We start from the raw sequence: 19594 nt of genomic DNA on the forward strand, positions 1-19594 counted from the left end.
ATACACTAGGGGAGTCAGGTGGTACTAGCAGAAGAAACTCATGTCATCTTAAGTACGTAATCTCTTGCTGTCTTGTCTTCTCCTTCCCCAATCAAGATCTCCTTGATCCCAGTCATGCACATTCTATTAACAGAGCATGAACCTCTCTTGTCAAGTAATTCTAAAACATGATTTTATGCACATAATTTGTGTATGTGATTTCACTAATCTTTGTTGCTTTGATGGAAATTTCTTTTTCAGTCACTTTGGTGCACTGCCTTAAAGTTTTTGAGATTTTTCTGTATGTATTGCCTCACTGAAGACTTCTTTCAAGAAGTTATCTTTTGGGCTGGAGGGATGGCTCAGATGTTAAGAGCACTGGCTCCACTTCCAGAGGTCCTGAGTTCAATTCCCAGCAACCACATGGTAGCTCACAACCATCTATAATGAGGTCTGGTGCCCTCTTCTGGAATGCAGGTGTACATACAGGTAGGACACTGTCTTTGTAATTAAATAAATAAATAAATAAGTAAAAATGTTACCTTTTACAAAAGAATCTATGAATTGTGGAGGCTGAATGTTCAGATACTTTTTGGTAAACATTATTTAACCTGGATTTCAGCATTCACCGTTTTAGCAAGTGCTCTGTAATTACTTTTGATTGACCCTGCCCCTTAAATTGCAGCCACTTCTTTCATGAATGACCAGCTCTGACTCCATTTCTTCGGAAGTTCACAGTCACAGGTCATTTCTGTGCTCCAGAGCCTCTAGCATTAGTGATTTTCCAAGAGTCAGTGGTCCAGACAGTGGACAATGCGCAGTGCATCTGCATCTCAGCCTTGTTGTCCCATGGAACAGCCATACGCAGGGCCGTGATTCAAAAGAGCCCTGTTCGAACCATGCCAACTGGAAATTCTACAGCTGGAGCAGAGTACTCAGACATCTAATGTCACAGCTGTCGTCTCAGATTTTTATTTCTATTATTATTATTTAAGAAAAATTCTGTCTTCTTTTTTCAGATTAGCAATTTCTTCTTAATATTCATTGTTAAATGTTATATGAATAACTTCTATATTTTTAAAGTGAGAGATGGATTCAAAGGAAGCGTTCTTAATAATGTGTTAGCAAGGAGTTGGGGAGGGGAAGCCATGGTCAGATACACTATGTGAAAACTATACACACACACACACACACACACACACACACACACACACACATATATGATTTTACTTTTCTTTTTCTTTACCATGGATTTCCAGAGGTAAGACTAGACATTGCATCTTTATTATCCCATACGTAAGAATATGGTAAGCATTTAACAAATATTGAATTGTATTTAATAACTCTTGTTATGGCTTCTTTAAAGCTTATAGAATAACTTTCTGTGAGAATTGGAAAGTGTGAGGTGAGAGCCCACCATATTTCATACTCAACTATATGAAATTCTAAACCTGATTCTGATTTGGAGAATTGTTTAGAACTCTGATGTTTTTTTAAAATTATTATTATTATGGTGTTGGTGGTGGAAGTTGTTTGTTTGCTTGCTTGAGATAATGTCTCCCTTTGAAGCTTTGGCTGGCCTGATAGGCTTTCCAGCAAGCCTGATGACCTGAGTTGGATCCGTGGAATACACATCACAGAAGCAAAAAGTTGAGTCCTGAAAGTTGTTCCCCGATCTCCACACCTGCACTGTGCTTTGTGATCTCTCATTTGCAAACAAAAAAAATATGCATTTAAAAAAATTTAGAAGATTGATTCAAATTTCCTGAAACTAATCATTTGTCAGCTACAGGAAGGTATAGCAAAAGGTAACATAATACCAGATTTAAGCAGAGAAAAGGCACACATTAATTGTATACATTGTACATGTGCCAGGGTCTCTTGGCCTCAAATTGATGTTTATTTTATTTTGCAATAAGGTAACTCAAACTATAAATTCTTCCAAAGCCTCCAATGCTAAATTGTAATGTTTAAACAAATTAGCAATTTATTGGTGGTAGGATTGGTAAGGAGAATATATCAAAAATGTTTTTGTAAATTAGACTCATACTAAACTTAATTCATTATTCCATCCACCTTAATATATGAATGCATATCTATAATAATATTAATTATTTTTGACCAGATAACCATTATAATATACATGGTAAAATAATTTAAAACAAAGGTAATTATTCTAAATAATCAACAAATACAGCAAAAATATTTTTGAATAAAACTTCTGATAATTTATAATTTTTTATAGAAGAAATTATGGAACTACACCTTAGCTTAGTTCATTCCCACTGAAATTTCCCACTCTATTCCTTTGTGTCAGCTGACAATCCACAGAAATACTTTCTACCAGGGAGCCCCAGTGTCTACATTGGACTGGGACTCAAGCGGCCATTTTCACTATCCTCCTTCCCTCCAGTATAATCTCTCTAGACTTGCCTTTGTCCTGTAGCAGCCTCTCACTAAAGTCACTCCTCCCATAGCACCTCCATTCCATGAGCATCTCAACTCTTGGTGGCAACACAGGGTCACCCCTAGCCCTTTCTTTCCTGTCTCTCCAGACTTATCATTTGTCCTACTACAGCCTAACTGTAGGATCCCCTCCAAATACCCTACCTCTGTGACCTGGGAGCAGTACCACTTCTACCTCTTCTTGTTGACCCAGCTCTGCTCTTTCCCACAGACATTGTTGGCCTTCTCTTCTAGCCCATCATTATTCTTTTCTATCAGCTGTCAATCCACAGAAACACTTTCTACAAGTGTTCTTCAGTGTCTAAACTGGGCTGAGACTCAGGCCATTTCACTATCCTCCCTGGTATCAGTTCCATTAGACCATTCTCTCAGGCCCTCTCATCCTTTCCTCCTAACCCATCTCCATTCCCTTCTGTCACTTGTGACCCATAGCAGCACTCTCTATCAGGTAACCCACAGCTAATACTTGCCTAGGATCAAGAAGGGTCAACAGATACCAAAGATCCAACTATACTTCTAACAAAGACAGCACCAGATGTCAACAAAAGAAACACTTCAAACCTCATAACTCCAGATGCCTAGAAACTGTGGAATAATCTTTTCGTACACAGTGAAGATTTATCACTCAATTGGTTTAAATAAAAAGTTGAACGGCCAATAGCTAGGCAGGATTTGGGGGGTAGAAAGGACACTGGGGAGAAGTAGGGCAGAGAGGCACAGGAAACACCAGCCAGAAGCAGAGGAAGCAGGAGATGGACATGTCATGCTGAAAAAAGGTACTTCCATGTGGTAGAGCATAGATAAGAAATATGGGTTAATTTAAGATGTAAGAGCTAGTTAGTAACAAGCCCAAGCTGTTGCCCAAGCATTTATAATTAATAAGTCTCTGTGTGGTTATTTGGGATCTGGAAGGCAGGTCCTGATTAAAAAAATAACTCCTCCTATATAGATCCCTGTGAATAAATAGAAACATGGATAAGCCAAAACAACATGCCTCCACCAGAATCTAGCAACCGTGCTGCAACAGGCCCTGAGAAATGCAATAAGCTGAGGCACAAGATAAGGACTTCAGAATAGCAGTTGTGACTATATGCAAGGTCCTTTAAAGAGGCTTATGAAGCCCAAGAAAACACAAACAGTTGAATGAAATAATCAAAACACTGAAAGCAAAAAAGTAGAATTTAATAAAGAAATAGAATCACTAAAGAAATCCAAAAGAAAACTGGAAAAAAAAAACTTTAGGATGTCAAACAAAAACCTCAAAGGCAATCCTCACCAACATATTATAAGACATGGAACAGAGCATCTCAGGGGGTGAAGACGAAGCAGAAGAGATGGAAAGCTTGTTCAAAGAAAATGTGGAATCTAAATATCCAGCCACAAAACATCCAGGGTTTCTGGAACAAATCCACTAATAATAGGGATACAGGAAGGAGAAGAAACCCACGTCAAATAAACAGAAAATATGCTTAATAGAATCATAAAAGAAAACATTCACAATCTAAAGCAGGTACCTAGTAAGGTGTAATAAACATACAGAATGTCAAGTAGAAAGGACCAGAAAAGAAATACCCCATAACATATAATAATCAGAACACTAAATATACAGAGCAAGGAAAGAATATTAAAGCTGAATGGGGGTGGGGTCAACTAACACAATTAGATAACACCTAACCTCACAATGGAGATTTTTTCAAAGCCAGAACTTACTGCATGAATGTTCTACACACTGTGAGAGACTGCAGATGCCAGATCATACTACTGTATCAAACAAAACTATCAATCACAATCTACTAAAAAAGATAAACATTCCATGATAAAACTACATTTAAACAATTTCTGTCTACCAAACCAGCTCTACACAGGCACTAGAAGGAATATTTCAATCTGAAGAAGATATTCATGCCCAAGAAGACACAGGGAATAAATAATCGCAGAAGAATAAATCAGAAGAGGAGGAAAGATCCTACACCATAACAACAAAATAAAAGAAATGCATAAGTATTATTAAAGGATAACTTCAGTTTTCAAAATAAAATTATTTAGACTAGCAGTTTAGATTAATAAACAGGATCCTTCTTTCTGCTGCATCCAAGAAACACACCTCACCATAAAGAATAGACATCATCATTATAAAAAATATTCCAAGCAAATGGAACCAGGAAAAGAAAAGTGTAGCTATTTTAATATCTGAAAAAATAGACCAAACCAAACTAACAAGAGGAGATAAGGAAGGACACTAAATATTCATTAAAAGAAAAGTCCATTAATATGTTATTGAAATCCTAAACATTTATGCACCAACCAAATACAAGGGCACCCATGTTCATAAAAAAATAATACTGGAGCTAAAATCACATATTTAATCTCACACCATGATTGGGGATGCCTTCATACCCAACTCTCACCAACAGATGTGTCATTATGACAAAAACTAAATAGAAAAATGTTGGAGTTAAATAAATGAACCTAGCACGTATCTACAGAATTCAATCACCAGATAATATACTTTCTACTCAGCAGTTCATGGAACTTTCTATGAAACTGATCATATACTTACATACAAAATAATTCTCAATGGACATAATTAAACTGAAATAGCACCCTGAATCCTATTTGTCAACCATGGATTAAAGCTGGGTATCAACAACAAAAAGAACAAATTGTATATTAACTCATTGAAATTTAGCAACCCACAACTGAATGAAAAAATGAAATAAGACAGGAATCAAGAAGAAAATTAAAATCTTTTTAGAATATAATTAAAATGAAAACCCAAAATATCTAAGTCAATGGGACATGATAAAGGCAAGTCAAAGAAGGAAGTGCTTACATCAGAAAATCAAATAGATCTTCTATAAGTAACCTAGCAACACATCTGAAAACTCTAGAAAAACAAGAAGAGATAACACTCTAAAAAAGTAATGGGAGGAAATAAACTCAGAGTTTAAATAAAGAAATACAAACTAACAAACAGCCACAACAAAAACATACAAAGAATCAATAACTGAAAAGTTGGCTCTTTGAGAAAATTACAAAGATTGACACATACTTAGCTAAAGCAACCAAAGATGGAGAGAGAAGATTCAAAGTAATGAAATTAGAGATGAAAAAGGGGACGTTACAACAGGCATGGGGAAGTTAGGAGTGCCGTCAAGAAATAATTTTACAACTGCAAGTTCTAAAACAGCTCGATGGATTTCTTGATAACACTTGAGGCACAGTGGAATGGAGATGGAGTCGGCAGAGGTTCACAAGCTCAAGGATGTCTACTTCAATGACCAAAACACTTCCAATTTGCTGAACTGAAGTAGAATATCTTGCTCATGCATTAAAGGCTAAGAGAATAAAACAGGATCTTATCAACAGGCTCCAGGCGTATGTGGAAGAACATAGTCATTAGTGACATAAAATCTGAATTAACCACGCGTAGGAAACTTTTAGAGATCGTCATTTGGTCTCATGCTTTTAATCCTTGCACTTGTAGGCTAGGTAGAAGAATTACCTCAATTTAAAGGCCAAACTTGTTTACAAACTGAACAGGATGCAAATAAAGCAGACATATTAGGAGATTTAAGAGAGGGAGGACCAAAGTCCACAAAGTCCTCATGAATAGGGCGAGTCTCTTGAAAATACTGTTGGTGTGGCATCAGAAAACAAGGTAGTAAAAATTACATCTGAGATAAAATTACTAGAAGAGTACAGAAGAAGGGAGAATGATTCGATATTCCTTTAAGCTTGTCAAGTAAGAAGTCTGCTCAGGCAGCTAAACGCAGAATGTCCCTTTCATCTCTAGAGAGTCTGAGGATGATGAGAAGGTGGATAAAGGAAGGACAAGTTTGGGACTTTGACAAATTCTGCTGGATCTGGAGCCATGGAAGACACAGAAGCAAAGAAGGGGGGGAAAGGAGAATTTGGGGATGGCATAATGACAAATTCTTCATGGTTTCTGCTCCACAGTGCTTTCGAATTCTTTTTTGTTTGTTTTTTGTTTGGGGTTTTGTGTGTGTGTGTGTGTGTGTGTGTGTGTGTGTGTGTGTGTGTGTGTACCAAAATGCACAGTCATGTACCTAAGTAAACCCCATAAAGTAGAAGCATATGCCTTAGGTACATTCATGAAAACCAGCTGAAGTTTGATTTAGTTGCTGTTCTACATTCATTTATGGTTGTTGGTTTTGTTTTCGATTATTTTGCTTATTAACAAAAAGAAAAAGAACATTATAGAATGTTTACATAAATGGATAGAGCTAGAAAAAAAAGTCATCCCAGGTGAGGTAACCCAGACCCAAAGAGACAAATACTGTTTATTTTCTCTTATATTTGGATGTTAGCTTTTAGTTCTTTGATATGTGTACTACAATACAAATAACCACCGGTGCTAAGTATGAAAGAAGATCTCCCAAAGAAGGGAAAATAGAATGTATTGTAACAAAGCAGACTAGGATAGGAGGATTAAATATGGAAAATGATGAGAGAGAAAGGTGAAGGGGAAAATATGTGGAGGGACAACTAACACTAAATGCCATTTGAAAAACCATATAGAAAACTACTACAAGTAGAAGCTTCCTAAAATATATACAAAAATGGAATGAGTCTAAGCAGAGTCACCAATAAATAAGAGAGACAATGTTTAAACTAGGCTTCTTATCCAACCAGTTTTATCATATCTTGATGAGTTGTTTGCCAAAGGAACCCCATTAAAATTCCCAAACATCACAGCTTATTGCCAATGCTTTTGGTTAGTGTATAAAACCTGGTGATTAGGCTTATTTCCGAAGGCAACACTCACTTATATCATTGAACACAGAAAAGTCAAGCTGGTGCCTAACTAGAAACTGCACCCCTACTAACTAATACTCATTCTACTTAAAGGTACATACTAGAGGAGAAAGGTAATCATCAATATTTCCCAGTTTCAAACCCTGCAAACGTCAAAAGTAACCCATATGTAGATATAGTGGTGTAAATTGTAGTACATGTTATGGGAGTAAACCAGGCACTTTCTGATTGGATTTAAGGCCTTCCCCGTGAGATGGAATTCATACATGGACTGCTGAAATGGCCAAGAACTGTAGACTAGATGAGCCTCAGAGAAAATCTAATATTAATAGCGTTCTAAAAACAACATGGCAACAAAATGATTTCTAAAATTACACTACTATACCCGTACACCAGTGACTTGCTCAGCCATTATCCAAGAAGCTTCATCTTGCAGTTAATGAGAATAATGCAGAGACCCACAAATGAGCAGCAGAGTAAGAGACTTTGGAGCACACAATCTTAAATGGGATGCCTTTATCAAACCCCTCCCATCAAGTCTCAGAGAGTTATTCAGAAGAGGTAGAAAAATTGTAAGAGTCAGAGAAGACTGATGATTAAAGAATTAGTGCCCTCCAAACACAATAGAACTGAAGTACATATGAAGTCACAGAGATTGTAGCAGCACACACAAGGCCTGCACAAGTTCAATGCAGATGGGGGTCCCAGTTTTGAGATGGAGAAGTAGACATTTACTCCCATTACTGATCTTGAAGCTATTTGCAATTGTGACCCTCTGACAAAGGGCATTTTTTATTGGTCTTTTGCTTGTTTTATTGTGATTCCTGGGTTTTGTTTTGTGTGGTTTGGCTTGGTTTTTATAGGGGTTTACCTGTGAGTGTTTCTTGGTTTTTGTTTGTTTTAAATAAGAAAGAAAAAAAGCAAAGTTTTACTGTGTAGGGAAGTGGGGAGGATCTGGGAGGAATTGGAGGATGGAAAAATTGTGATCAAAATATATTGCATGAAAAGTTTTTTCAGTAAAAATAAAATTCATGAGTCAGTCATCCATTGGTCAGGAAACAGGCTCTTTTTACCTCCCAGGAAGTCAAACTGTACTGTCGCCTGAAACCCACAACTTGACTCCTTCCACTACTTGGCCATTAAGTGTCAATTCTTCACTACATTTGTGAACGGATACTTGTGGTCAAAAAATGGCTGTGTATTTTATGTTTTGATATGGAGGACAAGTAGAATGATTTGGTTGTACATTCACTTTGATTATTATACATTAGTTCAGTTTACCTTGTTAGGATATGAAGTGTTGTAAAGCCTCCTTGGACATACCTGACTTTAGACACAATACAGATGCTTCCTCAAATATTACAAGCAAAATGATATTCCTAAAACATGGATCTAGATTATAACAATTGTTTGTATTTCACTTCATCTACTGGATAGAATGATTATTAAATGTTTTATATATAACACAAATATTCAGTTAGGTACAAATCAATGTTCAATTGAGGCATAATTTACAATTAGTGGAAGGGCACAATGTCAGGAGCTATTGTCATGAGCTGTTGGGGGCCACGACACAATTACAGCTTAAAGCAATTGGTAATTCAGATGCCAACCCACCAGTCAAATGGTTCTCTGATGAAGAAACCCTGTAGGGCAGGGCTTGCAGGGCCATGGGCTCTGAAGAACTGGTTGCTTTCATTTGTAATTTCACTTGTGCAATAAGAGCTATATCTTCCCATTACCATGCATTTTCATGTAATGTGTACATGCAATCTCATGATTACATCTTAATTTTATGGGCACATGTATTTGTGGGTGGTCTGGAAAATGACTTCTCATTGGGCTGTATAATTTTGATGTATGGACATTATGCTAGGATATGCTTCATGACTGGATCTGTTGTTCACAAAGACTGTAGACACTTAAAAGCCAGCTTTGTTCCTTTTGCTCAGACTAACTGCACACATTTAGTTCATTTTTACCTCAGAGCAAGTTCAAACTACACTAAAGGGCTTGTATATAGATCATAAGTTTAAAACATTACGCTTACATACAAGGTCAGTTTCAGGTGTCCAATCAAGGTTATCCACATAAAGCACCCCAAGAAAAGCATGCCAGGAAATTTGCAGGCAAATGGATAGAACTAGAAAATATGATCCTGAGTGAGGTAACCCAGACTCAGAAGAACAAACATGGTATGTACTCACTCATAGGAGGATACTAGATGTAAAGCAAAGGATGACTAGAATATATCCCACAGCTCCAGAAAAGCTAGTTAAAAAGGAGAACCCTAAGAGGAATGCATGAATAACCCTGGGAAGGGGAAATAGATGAGATCTCCATGAGCAAACTGGGGGTGAGGGAGGCAATGGAGAGTAGGGGATGGGGAATGAGAACATAAAGGAATGAGGACAGAGTGGGAGAGCAAGGAAAGAGATACCATGATAGAGGGAGACATCAAAAGAACAGTAGAAACAGGGTGCTAGGGAAGTTCCCAGTAATCCACAAAGATGACCCCAGCTTAGACTACTAGCAATAGTGGAGAATGTGCCTGAACTGACCTACTCTGGTAATCAGATTGGTGAATACTCTAACTGTCATCATCGAGCCTTTCTCCAGTAACTGATGGAAGCAGATGCAGAGATCCACAGCCAAGCACCAGGCCCAGCTCCAGTAGACCAGTCGAGAGGGAAGAGAGATTCTAAGAGCAAGGGGCATCAAGATCATGATGGGAAAAACTACAGAGACAACCAAACCAAACTAGTGGGTACTCATGAACTGTGGATCAATAGCTGTGGAGCCTCCATGGGACTGGACTATGCCCTCTGCATAGGTGAGACAGTTGTTTAGCTTGACCTGTTTAATGGGCCCCTGGCAGTAGGATCAAGATCCATCCCCAGTGCATAAGTGGGCTTTTTGGAGCCCAGTACCTCCAAAAGATGATGGGACTTCTTACACAGCCTTGGTTCAGGGGGAGGAGCTTAGACCTGCCTCAGCTGAATGTACCAGGCTCTGCTGACTCCTCATGGTAGTCCTTGCCTTGGAGGAGGTAGAAATAGGGGAAGGCTGGGGGGCGGGAAGAGGGATGAGAGGGGCATCTATTGTTGGTACATAAAATGAACAGAAAATTTCTTAATAATTAAAAAAAAAAGAAAAGAAAAAGAAAAAGAAAAAGCATGCCAGTTCTTCACTTGCCAAGTCTGCTGATAAAGAGCTTTGTCTCAAAGTTTGTTGCACTGGACACTGTGCCTCCTCCTTCTTGTCCTGAAATCATGAAACCTTGTGTTGCCATGGTAAAGGGTTTGGCCCCTTATTGCTTACCCTAGGAATGTGCTTTTGACCATTGAGAGGTAACTCTTGTAAATTTTTTTTTAATTGTTTCAAGCCTCCTGTAAAAAGAGAATTTTTAGGCTAGAGGAGGAGAAGCAGGAGGATTAGAAAAGAGAGTTAGAGATAAGAAATTGTAGAAGCAGGGTGGTGGTGGCGCACACCTTTAATCCCAGCACTTGAGAGGCAGAGCTAGGTGGATCTCTGTGAGTTCAAGGCCAGCCTGGTCTATAGAGCGAGATCCAGGACAGGCACCAAAAACTACACAGAGAAACCTTGTCTTGAAAAAACAACAAAAACAGCAACAAAAAAGAAATTATAGAAAATTAGGACAAGAAAAGTAGAAGAATAAAGAGACGTGTTTGGAACAGCACGCATGTGAGACAGTTCGTTCACCCTCAGATCCCTAAGTTCCTTTTTCTTGCTCTAGCATCCAACCTGAACCCTGAAGATAGAATTCAGAACTGGATTCTGAGGCTATCGATAGTACAATCTAAGTGTCTGAGAACAAATAAAGGGGTACGTACAGTGTGATGAACACTTACAACTAGACATTATTCAGCCATGAAAGGAAGAAACTCATAGTACATGCTGCTGTGTGAATGCACACTAGATACATGATGCCACATGAAAACAGATATAAACTAAGGATAAATATTTTAGGGTTTGATTTACGTGAAGTATCCAGGATTGGTAAACACATACAGATGGAATGTAAATTATTAGTTATAAGAAAATCGGGAAAAAAAGGAGTTGCTTTATTAAAGAAAGTTCCACTTGGAGTGATGAAAAGCTTCAGATTTGGAGTTGCCACGGGTGACACAATTGTGCGTGTAATTAATGGTGATTAGTTACATGGATAAAACTAAACAATAGTGGGCTTAGTGACTACCGAGCCTTACAACCTGAGTGCTCTTCCAAGGGACCACATGGCGAAGGAGATAACCACCTCTCACATTTTGTTCTCTGACCTCCACAAGATCGTCATGAAACATGCATCAATGTACACACAAACACAATAAACAAACTAATAATTACAACGTAGAAAGTAAAATAAAAAGTATTATTGTGTCATATTCACATAAGCAAATACACATTCATATCACAACTTCGAAAACTGATTATACAATACACTAATAATCATTAAGATGGACAGTTTAAATTGATGAATACTATAGTATGTACACCGCATCTTAATGAAACTCATTTTTAAAGCCCCTTACTTTTGCAAAGTTCTCTAATATCAGAATCACTCTACTATCCTCTTTACATCTCTCATCCATTTGTGCCATAAAAATCTGTATTTTAATCTTACTAAATTACTTCTTTTCAATTTCTTTAAACCAAAATCTTTTTGAGTTCTTAGACCTCGAGAATGTTTTCAATGTTTGTTAAATAATGATCTTTAAACTATCAGTTGTCATTAAAGACTCCAGAAAGACTCTAGGTCTGTGGTTATTGTCTAGAGCTAGTTACTAGATTAAAGTGTAAATATAAAAGTTTGCTGTGAATATTTACCAATATTATCATAGTCTAGAATAATAAATCAATATGTATTGTAGCATAAATAAGACATCCTAAGGAAGATAGCTATGTTTAATGGTAATGAAAAGAAAACTCTGTTTTATAAATTCACAGATTTGCTAACTCTCTGGCATCCTACAAGATGGCTGGATTCTCAACATCCTACAAGACGGCTGGATTCTCTTATCTGTCATGATATCTTCATTCAATTGCAGCTATTCCATGGCTTGGAAGGGATAATATAAAGTTTTCAGGTAACTGTGGATTCTTGCATACTAGGCAGCACAGGACAAGGATAGCTGTGGGTAAGAGTGGTACAAACTCTGAAACCATGGTGTTGGACTTTCCATAATACATTACATTAAAATATATTGGCCTATCCCTTGCTTTGAATGGATCAGTTATTCTTTTCATTTGCAAAATATTGCTTCCCTGATTACACATTCCTTCCAAGGTTGAGAACTCCATTAGTCTGTGCCATGAATTCACAGACCTTGGAAATCACACGCCTCCCCAGAAAAGGCTCAAAAGAGTTGGGAACCTGTCAAGTTATTGTCATGAATAAGTGCTTTTACAAATAACTCATTTCACTTCATTTTAAAATATTATTTGCAGCAAATATCACAGTGACAGTGTCATCCATATTCCCTAGAAAATATCTGCCACACATCCAGGTGTGCATCATTACTGCCACGCTAGTCCTCTATGGGAGTGTGTGTGGTACCTCCTGGGGAAAGTGCCTTCTGATGCAATGAAATGCCTGGCTTCCTCCAGATGACAACCTAAATGCCTTGCGTGTATTATCTCTTTCATCATACAAAATACTGAAGGGGTCTGTATTAAAGGATCAAGATTTGATTTAAAAAAATAAAATAAAACCTAATGCTACCTTTTCTTAAAACGTTTTGCTTAAGTGAAGCTAGCTGTTTTCCTCCACATAAGTTACAGTGAACGGGTTGGGGATTTAGCTCAGTGGTAGAGCGCTTGCCTAGCAAGCACAAGGCCCTGGGTTCGGTACTCAGCCCTGAAATTAAATAAATAAATAAATAATAAAGTAAAAAAAAGTCTTTAGCCAGGCAGTGGTGGCGCATGCCTTTAATCCCAGCACTCGGGAGGCAGAGGCAGGCGGATCTTTGTGAGTTCAAGGCCAGTCTGGGCTACAGAGTGAGTTCCAGGAAAGGCACAAAACTACACAGGGAAACCCTGTCTTAAAAAACAAAAAACAAAACAAAAAAAAAAAACAAAAAAAAAACAAAAAAAAAAAAGTTATAGTGAAAAGTACAGTGACCTCCAGTATAGCAGGACACACTGTGTAAGTGGAAGCTAAGGTGCAATTACAGCCTTAATAACCTCAGAACAAAGGTGAGCTCTAAGAAAAAGACAGATATCAGAACATTTAGGTATTTGAGAATGGTTCTGTTCTCATCTGCTCTCAATAGTACACTTGGGATCCCTAGGGATTCACACTGTGAGAAGTACAGGCATAGAATCATGCATTTCCTCTCTCTCCCGCCACCTGGCCCACTCAACTGATGGTTCCTATCTACCCAGGCAATGTCCTTAACTCAGTTCTGCACAGCATCACCTTTTAAAACTTTCATGAGATTCTTCACCAGGTATATTGTTTATTCTCTAAAGGCCCCAGGTATCTTGTAGGTCTACTGTATTACAATGATTGTTTGCTTGCAGATTTCTTCATTAAACTGTGGCTTCTAAAGGCCTCTGAACAGACATTCATCTTTTACCGCCAGGACGCCTAAATTGTACATGATGAATAAGTTAATTAATAGGCTGTGGTTCAATATGAACACTTGCAATGATGAATTCTATCTGAGTTGGAAATGACAAACTGAAAAGTGATATAAATGTAAACCTCATACAGACATACCCAAAGAATCAATGAGTGTCAATGAGTGTTAATCTCATTATTAGCACAGTTACATAGTTGTTACACACACACACACACACACACACACACACACACACACACACGAGAGAGAGAGAGAGAGAGAGAGAGAGAGAGAGAGAGAGAGAGAGAGAGAGAGAGAGAGGGAGGGGGAGCCAAATGTCTTGGGCCACAAATATACAAATTGCTGTGAAGTTACTAATAAATATATCAACCTACACAATAAAAATTGTGACCTTGTGCTTGTAAACTGAATACCTGAACTGATTTAAAAAACTGAACATAGTAGAGGCTAGCTCTTATTGTTGTCGTGCAAATGAGTATTAATATAAGGAAGTAATTTTGATTATTAGATTTCCATAAACTAATAAAAATTAGAAAAGTATTATTGGAAAAGCTTTGAGAAAATAATCCTTTTCATAGACAGTGGGTAAAGATATAAATTGATAGGACATTTGTGTTCAGTCACCTATAAAAAATAAAATACAAATGACAGGCTTGGTGCCTTGGTTTCAGTTTAGTTAAATTTGCTTCCTGGTTTCTATCTTACACAAATATTTACATTTATGAATGAGCACATTTATACAAACAAATATTAACTGTAATATTTAGTATATTTATGAGACACATAATTCATTGATCAATAAATTAAATAAATCAAACAATGTACACTGGGTGCAAAATTGGGCATATGTTTGCAAAGAATAAAATAGATTTGTGGGCTGAAATAAATGTTTGCAATATGTCACTATGGTCAGCTAGGTGTCTGACACATTGATCAATAATCTTGTTTTATAATTAAGGATGATGATACATAGGCTACAAAAACATCTACAGGAAATGGTAGTTTTCAGCTCTGGATGAGATGGCATTGACATTGGTGAGGCACACGTTTCATGTTTAAACCTGTATTACTTCCCAAGTGTATTATAAATGTAGGTTTAATATTGCAGTTTAAAAACAGGGATACAAAGACTGGTTCAGCACTGTGAATAGAAGCGGCAGAAAAGAAAGAGAAATCACAAAGTCACAGCCAAGCGTGCGTGAAGATGTTGCTGTCTGTGAATGTTGGATGACAGGAAAGGGGTGTCTGTAAATGATGTAGATAATTAACACTGACCAAAACACGAAGCTTAAATAGTTACAGTGATTTCTTTCTTTTCCATGATTTTTGTTTGTTTTACAACTTAGAGCCTTGTGCTTGCTAGAAAAGCTCTCTTCCCACTGAAATGAGAACTTCAAGCCCAAGTCACCTCTTCAGCATGCCCTTATACATCCACACATTGATGTTAGATAATGTTTCAGAAAATATGATTAACTGAAAATCATTAGAGATACTTTAATGCTACTATTTCACCCACAATTAAAATAATTTTGTACTGATATATTACCAGTATCACAATTCTTATATGCAGCAAATGTTATGATAAAACACTGCAGATATGATTAAAGCCACTGTTTAGAGCACATGTGGTTACTTGCTGCTTTGACATTGGGGGATTGATGGATGATATCATCCTAGTCATTCTTGAGTATGAACTGTGGGAGTGCAACTGCTCCATGCACATACCAGTGCTTTTTTTCTCCCTAAACTGAAGTGACACACAAACAATATAAAGTTTTTACTTACTTTCAACAATTACTTGTCTATCTTCCCAGTTATCTTTAATAAGCTGTATATTTCCAAAGTGCGCATCACTGTAAAAGATCCGATTGGTACCTTCTTTTCTTTGATTGTAGTCAAAGGCCAGGGCTATGATATTCTTGAAATAATGTGGGTTCTCATAGGGCCTTACTGGGGAATTTAAGTTGGTTTCATCAGAAAGATGTATGCTTTTTAATATTGTTCTTCCTGAATATAGCAAATAGCCCTCATGCCTTAGACAAGTTACTCCATCCCCAGCCAAATAGCCATGGGCACAGGCACAGGTTCTCCTGGAATTCCCTCGATAAAGACAGAGTTGCTGACAACCACCGTTTTCTTTGGCACAGACATTGGTACCTGAGAAAGAGAAAACACCCAAACACATAATTTTTTCAATGTTTGAGCAAGTTTATCCTATCTCTAATATAAACATTGCAGTTAAACTCTAAGTATAATTTTATTTTTAAAGATTGGTCAATAAAAATTAAATTCAAAACAATAATAAATTTTTAAATCAAAAATTCTAGTTTCTTGAATATATATATATATATATATATATATATATATATATATATATATATATATATATTCAAAGCTAAACAAAAGCATTGAGATTTAACTTACTAAGGCTAGAGATTTAGCTTAGTGGTGATGCCTTTGCCTAGCAAGTACCAAGTCCTAAGCTCAGTCCTCAGCACCAAAAACAAACTAAAAAGAATTTCCTTTAAAAAGTAGTTGAATGTATTGTTTTAAAATGATAGACTTTATATTTCATAGTCTTTGACACATGTAACTGACTAACTCAGAACATAATCTGAAGAGACTGAGAAACCTTGTTATGCTCTTAAGAGTGTCCATGAGGCACAGGAAATTGCAAATGGATGGCTTTGTTGTGCCACACCTCTTATACATAAGGCATAAATGATTCTAATTATAAACGATCAAGTATGCAAGGCTGAGTCCGTGTTACAAATTCATTATTCCCATCTTCAAAATTATTATATAAAGTTCTTTCATATACAGAAATTGAGTAAAAAGAATTTTAAAATGGACAAAACCATTATGAAAGAAGCAATGATTCAGAAACACACATTGAAGACAACTGTTTCCAGAACCATAACAACTTTTGTTCTAAAAGATAATCCATAACAAAAATTCAGTTGCTTCTCTAATACCTTCGTTGTGCTTTGTACTTTTTGTCAAATACATTTAACAAGATTTAAAAAATATATTTATTAGTAAAAACCCATTCTCAAGACTTGTCCTATGTTACATGACCATTTATATGTACAAAAGGAAGATACTATTGTATCTTCATTTCCTTGGCCTTCTCTATGATTTTTGTAAAACAAAATCATCAAAAAGGGAATTTTAAGGTTTTGAACTTAATACAAATAATTAATTCTGAATTTTTAAAAACAAAAGAGAAATGATGCAAAATGTATGAATTGTGTATTTCATGAACTGTGCTGACCTTTCTCTCTTACTCGGTTAAAAATTTTGATCTCCTTTAGGTTGACTCCGAGTCCGGTTCTCATGGTTACTGTTTCTGTGGCATCGTTCTTGTGGCCCCTTCTGACCGACCCATTGGCATGCGCTCTGCCAAAAAGTGGAACACACAGCGTCAACAGTCTTGAACTAATTAAAATCAAGTCAGGTAAAACTGAAGATAAGAAAGAGATGGCTCAAACGGAAGAAAATAAACCAGTTTTAGTGTGTGGTGCTGAAATGCTTGACTGCAGAATAGCTAGAGATCCTTGCTGACCTCTTCTGAAAAAATTACATGGTTTTGTGAAATTCTTTCTGTAACCTTGCTAAGGGATGGCTAATCCTACAAGGGCAAAGAAATGGCACTGAAATAACATTTTGAGACTCAAATACTTACGAAAAAAATAAATTACCTGTCAGACCAGTAGATGTAAGCCCCAAAGACCGCAACTGAAAACAGATCCACACTGCTCCCAGACAGCACCACCTCACGATTCCCGCCAGTGTCAAGGTCAATTCTTTCTATCTTGTCTGTGCGAGCATCACACCAGTATAATTTATTTTCCTACATAGTGATTTGAAAGCAATAGTACAAGCTGTTTTGGTTATTTATTAAGTAAATAAGGGAGTATTAAAAGTAGACTACTGCAAGCTGGACACGAACACACTTTAGAATCTTAAAAGCAATCCAACAGACCTCATAGTCAATGGAGATGCCATTGGGCCATGCTATTCCCACGCTTACAATCATGACCTTCTCGGAACCATCTAGGTGAGCCTTCCCAATGCAGGGCATCTGTCCCCATTCAGTCCAGAACAAGAAGCTGAAATTAAATTGATCATTTATAATAATAAACAGATTAAAGGGCATCAAATAAAACTGCAAGTGACAGCAGAGCTCTTAACAGTACAGTGTGCATAACAGAACCAAATAAACCACAGAACTTAATTTGCAAATATCTCTGCAGTTACTAATAGAATCTTATTATAAAGCATTTTTAACCAGTGTAGAAATCACAAGAATGGAATACAGTAAGGACAAATATTTCAGGATTTGATTTATATGAAGTTTCAAGGACTGGCAAACACAGACAGACCAAATGCAAATTAGAAGTTATGAGTAAATAGAAAGAGGGAGTTGCTTTATTAAAGTAAGTTCCATTGAGTGCTTTGGAAGAATCAATAATATACGCTCATGCTATCTGAAATTTTCTTCTCCAACTTGTTGCCTAATTTTTTCCTTCAGCTTCTCCTTCATTAGACTCCAGGTGCCTCTTTGATTATTCCTGCACTATTAACCCTACACCACAGCAGCAGAGCACACAGACTAAGGTGGAATATTATACTGGACTTTCTTAACCTTATAATCATTTTGAACATTTTTCCTCAACTACATTGTGGGCCCAATAAAAACAGTGTTTTGTTTTGATTGCTTGCTTTTTCTGTTATATTTAGAATTGTATATATAGCAGTCAATAATTATGATATTTAAAAATTAAATATAGTATTATTTAATTTATGCATCTATACACCAATAATTGTAACTTTTAACCTTCACCCAAACATCTAAATGTAACTATTCTAAGTTTTAAAAGTTCACATGTGATGTCACACTAACGTATGGTTTCACACTTAACAAAGAAAGCATTTTACTTTAATAATCTCAAAAACTGATGTGAAAGAATACGTAATTCAGAAAGAGAAGCCAAAGTATTATTAGACAAAATATGTTGATAAAGGGAATATAAACAATGAGGGTAGAAATTCATTTTTTTACTCGTTCATTCATAAAGTTCAGCATTTATATCTTAGGAGAAGGAATCATACTTTTAGATGAATACAATCCTTCATAAATTTGAAATTATGTACTCACAAGCTTTCAACCTATAAAAAACTAATGTTTAGAAAAATAACCCAAGAAGAGATATTTCTTGAGCTTCATATATGAATCCTAAAGAAAACCTGCTTATTTTTGTATACTCATATAAAATTATTAACCTCAAAACTTAAATTACATAAAATATATACATTCGATTTATCCATGTTACTTTGAATTATTTTAATAGCTGATATTTTTTTAAAAGCTGTATAAAATTTATGTGCTGGTATTTGACAACATAATGAAAGAGGTTGGACTAGAATTCCAAGTAACTGAATCCTGAAGACATTGCCATTCATATTTACAAATTCTGTAGTACAGGAATGGAAAACTTAATAGGAAACGTCACTAATGTTTTATTAGCATGAAACTGGCTAAAAGCACATGAAAAAAATCTATATAATAAAGTCAAGACTTTTAAGTGATACTTTCAATATATTAAAAATATGAACTGATAAACAGATGTATGATGTCATTTAATTATCTGAGGACAAATGTCACGATTGTTAAAAGCCAGGTGCTATTGGATTACAATGGATGCAGTCGGGCAGCCAGGAGAGTCATTACCATCAACTTTTAACATATTCAAATAGGGATGGAA

The 19594-nt window shown here is 36.4% G+C and overlaps 1 protein-coding gene across 1 annotated transcript in view; it reads right to left on the reverse strand.

Annotated features, from left to right (window-relative positions):
• Positions 1-19594, reverse strand: part of Lrp1b (LDL receptor related protein 1B) — a 1617914-nt gene that overhangs the window by 492342 nt on the left and 1105978 nt on the right. Inside the window, exons 38-41 of the mRNA XM_059258831.1 lie at positions 17812-17938; positions 17528-17679; positions 17101-17225; positions 15612-15983 (exon numbers count right to left, since the gene is read on the reverse strand). Coding sequence (XP_059114814.1) covers positions 15612-15983; positions 17101-17225; positions 17528-17679; positions 17812-17938 — 776 coding nt within the window. The remainder of the gene's footprint in view (positions 1-15611; positions 15984-17100; positions 17226-17527; positions 17680-17811; positions 17939-19594) is intronic.

The sequence above is a fragment of the Peromyscus eremicus genome, chromosome 4, assembly GCF_949786415.1.
Source record: "Peromyscus eremicus chromosome 4, PerEre_H2_v1, whole genome shotgun sequence".
NCBI lineage: Eukaryota > Metazoa > Chordata > Mammalia > Rodentia > Cricetidae > Peromyscus > Peromyscus eremicus.